This window comes from Rhinolophus hipposideros, assembly GCF_964194185.1.
Source record: "Rhinolophus hipposideros genome assembly, chromosome: 5".
Classification (NCBI taxonomy): Eukaryota; Metazoa; Chordata; class Mammalia; order Chiroptera; family Rhinolophidae; genus Rhinolophus; species Rhinolophus hipposideros.
This window is the reverse complement of record NC_138051.1, coordinates 70,088,754-70,096,683: the sequence shown is the minus strand read 5'-3', so window position 1 is coordinate 70,096,683 and position 7,930 is coordinate 70,088,754. Positions and strand designations below refer to the sequence as shown.

The following is a 7,930-nucleotide window of genomic DNA, read 5'->3' as shown; positions in this document are numbered from 1 at the left end:
AGTAGGCGCTTCATCTCTCTGGGTCTCTGTTTCTTCCCCTGCAAAATAAAAATTTAAACTAGAACATTTAGTGTGTAAACCAAAGATTCAATACTTTATAATTGCCATTTTTTTTACAATAATTAAAATAATCCAAAAGCTATAATGCTGTGCAATTATTAAGGACAAAGAAGAAAGGATAAATGTCATTTTAATTAAATCTGCAGATGGAAGTGAATGGTAAGTTCTACCAGTAACTGTGTGACTGTGTTTTAATGGAGTCCAAAAGAGTTTCCTCTTTGGGAAGTGTGCTAATACACCCACAGAGGAGTGATTAAGAATAGGGATATTTATACTAGCTGGGAAATGCTGGGAAGCTGAGATGTTAATATCAATATCCAGAGGCAAGATGTGGGCAGCTGATGATATGCAAAAGAATATATAGATTGGAAATATTTCCTGTTAATGATGATGATGGATTTGTCATATCATGTTAGCAGTCTAGGATAGCAAACTATGAATTATATGAGTATATGTATGCATTTTAAAAAGATTAGCCTGCCTATTTACACCAGTCTGTGAAGAGCTGATTAGTCTAGGACTGTGATCTGTCTGTAGACTAGCCTAATCTCCATGAACACAGGTCATACAAGCAGGAGAAAATCCAACTATTTAAAGGATGCCTTCCCAGGTTCCTTCCACTTACACAGACCCTGTCAACTGCAGCGAGGGAGCTGTAAACTAGCCACATTTTTGACTCCTCTGGGAGGCAGGTGAACCACAAGGATCCAATCTTTGATGGAGTCCCTTGTATTACTAAAGACACCCCAGTATATTTAGAAGACATTCTAGCTGTAGGGAAAGAAACTTGCACCACCAGCACTGCGTCAGGTAGAAAGCCAAAATAACCCAATGTTATTCCATAGAGTCTCCTGACTTTTTTGTAGAAAGAATCCTAGCAGAGCAAACTGCTTTTTGCCTTCAGTCAGCCTTCTGGGTTCCTTCAGCTGCCCAAGCTCTGGGCTAATGAGTGGACATTCCCAAGAGCAGAGGGAACAAAAGACCCTAAGCTAAAACATGGATCTTGGATGTGCATTTATGCCTCTCAGCCACAGGCAAGAGCCCTTACTCCAGGTACTCTGAAGAAAGAGTGATGATAATTCGAGGCCAGTGATTCGTAATTTAGAGGGTTCCAGACAGAGTCAGACACCATACCTCCCTTTCTTCCCGTTTTCTAGCTGAGCAGGAGATGTTTCCTCTGACCCCCAGGGTGGGATTCCCGCTGTTTATAGGCAACCTAGCCTTGACCATTTCTAACAGGGATTACGTATCATATTCTGACTCCTGTAGAAAGGGACGCCCCCGACCAACTTTCCTTTCGCCTTCAGTACTCTAGGCTTCGCCTTGCCATCAGCCTCTGACCCTGCTGCAGCGCACTGTTGGTGCCCACTCCTTGATCTTGCTTATGCAGTCGTCCTTTCTCGACCAGGCCCACGTGGGGCTTCCGGAGAGGAAACCTTGGATCGGTAGAGGGCTTGTTAAAACAGATTGTTGGCCCTCGCCACTGGTTCCCTGGTTCTCTGCAGTGGAGCCAACAATTTGCATTTCTAACAAGTGCTTAGGAGGTTCTCAGTCGGGACCACTTTGATAACCACTGTCTTAGAAAAAAGAAGGCCCCGCGACATGAGCTCTCTCCCTTTTCTTCCCACCTCTCCCAGCTCCATTCGCACTTATGCCATTTTCCCTTCTCTGTGGTAGATTCCAGCTTTTATACTCTGTTTCTAATGGTTCCACTCCTGTCCCCGGCTACGAGCGGATAGAGGGTTGTTAGAGAAAATCCTGTCCGTACCCCCTAGTCCCGCTCAGCTGTGCTCCTGCCACTTTCACTGTTTTTCCACCGCAGACTCTGTCAGCTGCACTCCCCTTCTCTCCCGTGTGAATTATTCACCCTCTTCCTCTACTCCGTGCATTAAGTGCAACCTTTCAGCAACTTTGCAGCGGTGGCTGGGCTCGCCACACGCCTCCCGCGCTCCGCAGCCCTGAGAAGCTCCGTTGTGCGGCTGAAGCACCCGGCGTCAGACACAGCCTGGGGCTCCGGGGCCGTTCCTGCACCTCCTTCGCGCTCCGACCCTGTCTGGCTCTGGCTGGGGCGTGAGCGGTAGGGCGGGTGCTGCAAGCTCCGGTGCTGAGCTTTGGAGCCGAAGCCCTGAGGGGGGCGGTAGCAGCGTCAGGTGGCTGCTCTGCGCACCGGCGCGCCGCCCCGCCAGTCCCTGCTCAGCGCTCAGCTTCGGCGGAGCGGGAACAGCTCCACTCCGCCAGGCAGCTGCGTTTTGGGCTCGGGATCCCGGTGGCAGAAGCTGAGTTGTGGTCCGTCCGATTGCCCATTGCCTTTTCTGGCATCCGGCCTGCGTCTCCCACTTCCTCCCCCACTCCACGGCCCCACTGGACCACCAGCGTTTGCCTGGATCTCCAGGGAGAGAGGAGCGGCCGCCAGGCGCGCAGCCCCGCAGAAGTTGGGCTCGGCGGGGCAGCGGTGATCCAGCTAGACGAGCGGGGTGGGGTAGGGCCCGGGGAGAGGGGTCTCGGTCTGGGATAGAAGGGACTGGAAGATAGGAGCTTGAGTGGGCTCTTCTCCGCCAGCCCCGGGGCGTGGGGCAGGGGGAGAAATGCTGAGCCCGCGCCCGGGCGACCGCCTCGGCAGCACCCTCAGCAGCAGCTTCAGCAGCAGCAGCGGCGGGACAGCGACAGCGGGGGCGGCGCAGGCGCACTGTGCCCCGCGGAGCCTGCAGTTTCCGAGCCCCGTGTGCGGCACTGCCACAGTCTGGGCAGCGGCGGCCGGGGGAGCGCTACTACCATGAACTGCCTGGTCCTCCTCCCCAGAGCTGCTCATCCGGGTCGGGCTGGAGACACAGTCAGGGGACCCCGTCGCCGCCGCCGCGCCCCCTCTTCTTTTGGCTTCATCTTCTCCACCTTCTCTTTCTCCACCTTCTCTTCCGGCATCCCCCCCTCCCCCGCCGCGGATCCTGGCCGCCGCTCTCCAGACCCAGGATGCCGGGGGGCAAGAGAGGGCTGGTGGCACCGCAGAACACATTTTTGGAGAACATCGTCAGGCGCTCCAGTGGTAAGAAGAGTTGCAGTCCCAAACACCCCCACCTCTATCCTGCCCACGCGCGCCCCCGTCCTCCTCATCCCAGCCCTCTCCCAAGGGGGGGGGGATGCAGACAGCCCTACATGGTGGCTTCAGTTACTAGTTGGACCTGATTTTGGAAGGGGGTGGGAATGAGGTAGTGGTGGAAAGTTAGTTAAATACCCTCCTCACAACGTACTCATCCCCTCCCACCTGTCCAGAGCCAGGAACAAGCGGGAAGCTAAGCGGGAGCGGGGTGTAGGTACGTCTGGAGAATAGAGTTGAGCTTTGCTTTGGTGAGGTGGTATTTTTCTTGTTCGTCCTCTTCCCACATTCTTCCCCCCCTCCCCCAAGTAGGCTGCAGAGACTGAACAAATTCTTAGAGTTAGTTAATCCCAGTGCAAGGGTTTCCCTCAAGTTGGGAATGGCTGTGAAAGTGGCTACTTAAGGTTTAAGTTTCTGGAATGGCTTTTGGGCCCAATGGACGCTGCTGAGAGGAACCTTATGTTGGGGAGAGTAGTTGGAATCGAACCTAATGAAGAGTGTAGTTAAAAAATGGGAAGGCAATTATTATGATCAAATTTGTGTTTAAAGTTTATTTTTTAATTGTGCATTGGCCTATATTGATTTATATGATATTTGATTTGACTCAAACAGGAGAAATGTAGAAGGAAAACAACAGCTACTGTGCTTTGAAAGTACTACAGAAAAAAAAAAATGCCATTCTACCTTGCTACTGGTGTTGACTTGCCTTAAAGTGTCTTTAAAATGCCATCCACTGGTGCATTCATTTTCTCCAAGATATTCTGAATAGGGATGGTTATATATTTCACATTTTAAGACCTTAGAAACTTTGCATTTTGCTGAAATCTACATCTTCCACTTGTTTTAAGTGCTTTTATATAATTTTCGGTTTTATAAACAAGGTATGCAAAGTGTCATTTAAACTTTTTCCCTTTAGATACCTGTTATTTTATTGTGAGATCTCTTGCTTGGAGAATTACGAGAGAGACATTTCTGCATATTGATTAATTACAGTAGAGCTTGGACCAAAGCAATGAAAATATACTATGCAGTTCCATAATTTATTGTTTATTCATTCATTTGTTCATTAAGTGAAACAATATTTTCTTCGGTGTCTTATACAACAGACACTCTGTGGGGTCCTTTGGATAAAAGAAAATGATTAAGACACTTCTGTTCTCAAGAAGCTCCCGGCCTAGTGAGCAAGACAGAAGCACTGTCAAATGATAATAAATAATTAAATACGCCTATGCTTTCCCTGATTTGGTAGATTAGATTATATTAATTCTTAGATTAGGATCTCTTCAAAAACTAGGCTTGCAGATATTTCCCCTGATTTGGGGACTATATATATTTAAAGGTCCCAAGGTAATTTTCATAAAACTCAGATATGGTGTTTGGTTTTAATTCGAGGCGTTTGACTTTATTTCTTCCACTGTGGTCAATACCTGGTACTATACGAGTCTAGAGTAGACTTTTTGGGTTGGAAAAAAGCATCTAATAGGCCTGGTCTAATTAAAAAAACAGACACTACTATATTTTTAGCCATTCCAGTGTGATTTCAAATGTGGTTTTGATTTTTTATGATAATATAAAGTATAAATTTATAACAGTAGGCAATTGTTGTGTTTATACATTACCTTGTATGAATATTAAAACACAAGAACAAAGTACAGGGGGGCAATTACTGTTAAAACAACCAGTTTGGGAAATTTAAAGTTTATTGGAATCAGTTATTTAAGATAGATCAGTTTTATTTAGCTTTCTCATCTTCTTGAGTTATTTCAACTCCTTGCACTTTGGCTTGTGAAAGGACTTTTCAGAGAAGGTCTTAAGGAATAAAACCCGCAGGCTCTCTGTTGCTCTGTAGAGTAATCAGAGAGAAGATGACAGTTCCTTGACTGAAGTTTACTAATTTAGCATCTCAGGTTGAAACTTCTTATACAGACTGGACCTGTGAGTCAGGTTTTGGAATACCTTTTATTTCAGATATAACATGAAATTAAGACTTACCGTATGTGGCTTAGAAGTAGCTGCTTCTGTTACCTCCATTTTACATTTCCCATCCCAGTTAATGAGTGTTCTATCTTTTTCATATGTCATATTCATAATTTCTTCATTGATTTCATGTTTCTTTCCATGGAAAATACCATGTGTGAATGAAAATTTATCTGTTTTGGCATTTTACATACCACCTTTAATTGCTTATGGCTAACTTTTAATACCACTGTTCACAACCTCTGAGCTTTGTTTGAAATGTGTTAGATATTTGAGGTAAGTACTTGCCTGTGTATGTAATAAACATAAGTCTCAGTACCGCTTTTACAGGAAGAACCTCAGAAAATGAGAATTACAGTATTAAATTGGTTTACACATTCACGTGGGAGTATCCCACAGTTGTTGCCATTTCCATATGATTTGGCAGAGAAATAGAAAAATTCATTCTGAGAAATTGTTTAATTGAGACTAAGAGAAAATTCCCTTCAGAATTCTTACAGACAGATCGAGTTTGTCACAGTAAAGATTTCATTATTCACTAACTTAACAACATTGAAAGTGAAGTGTTGGCAGAGCCTTAGTGGAAAAAGAAAGAAAAGGAGGCAGCACTGCTAATATATTTAAGCATTGGAGAGGTAGGCTGAAATTGCCTATTTACCTTTTACTCCATGGAATGCTTCGCTTTCTGATACAACATCATTTTCTTATGAAAAGATCAGATCATTTAGTGAGAGTCAGATGAAGTAGAAACATATACATAAATATGCACACAGATAAATATATAGACAGTCTTCCACCCAAGTACAAAGATGGATGTAGAGGGAGAAAACTCTCACACACAAAGAGCAAAAGAGAGATGTAGAGAGTAAGAGATATACCAAAGGAGAGAGGGAAGCAGGGAGGGAGATGAGAGAGAGAGAGATTAGACATGAAAGGGAAACAGACACAAAGAGAAAACGTCAGGTATTTATTTGTCCAAGGACGCCACTAATGAGCTGCAATCTCAGCCAATTAGAAATCCATCAGAGAACTTCTTGATGGTGCAGAACAAAAGAGCAAGAAGTGTGTCATATATTTGTGTATAGATTTTAAACCTGAGAAGTTCCTAATAAAATTCTAAACTCATTTGCAATTTCAGAGAATGAAACGGTGCTGTATTCTGTGCTCCAGTGTAGCACTGTTGCCTGTTTGCTGTTATTTTACACCTCCTGAGATTGGATTTTTATTTTTCTTATTTAGTTGACTCAGTTTGTTATGGGAAAGCATTTCAAATTATTACTGGTGATTCAAAGTCTATAAAATAAAATAATGTGGGCCATTGAGTAGGCTGGATGCACACATGCTTTATAGACAAATCCCCAAATAGTAGAAGTAAGGAGTTCCTTTTTTTTCAGTTTTAAGATAAAAAGACCAGATCATTTTAGACAAGTAAAATAAATTACAGTAATTCTTAGCATGTGACTCTAATAGATATAGAGAGCACATTATTACTCCAAGAAGTTGTAAAGGTCGAAAGTGTAAATGTAATAGCAAGGTTTAGATACATTTTTGCCTAGCAGAAATAAGTCTGTAGGAAAGGAAAAGGGAAAGTTTGGAAACTCTGTGGTGAGTTCATTACACCTGTACAATGTCTCATAGAAGTCCCCACACCAGAAGTGCTTATTGAACAAACTTGTGTCTGGAACATTATTAGGCTATCTTCCCTTATTTACATTTCAGTTATTTATGCAAGATACTCATCAATATATATTGGACTGTAGGGAGCAGGAAAACTTATGGGTAAAGTGAAAATAGTTAAAATCAACAGTTTTTAGACTGGAGTCTAAAACCAGTTTTTAGATTGGAGTCTAAAATTTAGATGGAATTTCAGTTTGAAAAAACCAAACAAATTATTTCTAAGGCCTTCAATTATGTCTTTGGGCAGCACATTTCATTCATATGTTGTTTTTGTTGACAAATAGGCGTAAATGGTTAGTTTGGGTGACAGTAAAATTTGTTACCATTTTGAAAAATTATAACTTTAAAAATAATATATTTTTATTAGGAGTTAATAATTGTTCTTTAATATTTTAAACATTATGAAAAGCTAGAAATGTTTTTCTCTTTAGAGAAAATGGGCTCAGAAAAGAAGAAACATATGAGGTAGTATTTTATGAAACACTTAACTTTCAAGAGAAGAAGTTCACCATACCCAAGTTACCATTTTTCCAGATGTATCCCTGTTGCACGAGCACTTTTCTCAGTTATCCCTTATAGAAATATCCATAATTATTTTTGTGCTATAGTTAATATTTATAAAAACTGAGATCTTAAAGGAGAACCTGTAGAGGAGGAAATAGAGAACTAGTGATATAAAAACAAAACAAAAAAGTAATAACTTTTAAGGATTATCCCATTTAAAAGAAATGGTTAAAAAAGTGGACTCTTGATATTTATTCTTGAAAGATTTTTTCTTTTCTTTTTGTTTAATTTATTTTTTATTACTTTCAGGTGTACAAAATAATGTAATAGTTAGACATTTATCATTTATATCCCTCACAAAGTGATAACCCCTCTCCCCCAATCTATTACCCCTCTGACATCGCATACAGCCATTACATTTCCATTACATTTCCTTGTCTCTATTCCTAATGCTGTACTCCACTTCTTGTAAATATATATACATACATACATATATATATTTATTTACAGCTGACATTCATTATTATTCAGCTTCATCTTCAGGTGTACAGTGCAGTGATCAGGCATCTACATCATCCCTGAGGTGGTCTTGAAAGATTTTCTTAAACATCTAAACGGCTA

General features: G+C 42.4%; 1 protein-coding gene across 1 annotated transcript in view; it reads left to right on the top strand.

The window, feature by feature from the left end:
- Window positions 1-2,998: 2,998 nt before the first annotated feature.
- The window catches only part of KCNH5 (potassium voltage-gated channel subfamily H member 5), a 285,331-nt gene continuing 280,399 nt past the window's right edge, over window positions 2,999-7,930 (top strand). The window contains exon 1 of the mRNA XM_081050207.1: window positions 2,999-3,100. Coding sequence (XP_080906333.1) covers window positions 3,028-3,100 — 73 coding nt within the window. The 5' untranslated portion in view covers window positions 2,999-3,027. The remainder of the gene's footprint in view (window positions 3,101-7,930) is intronic.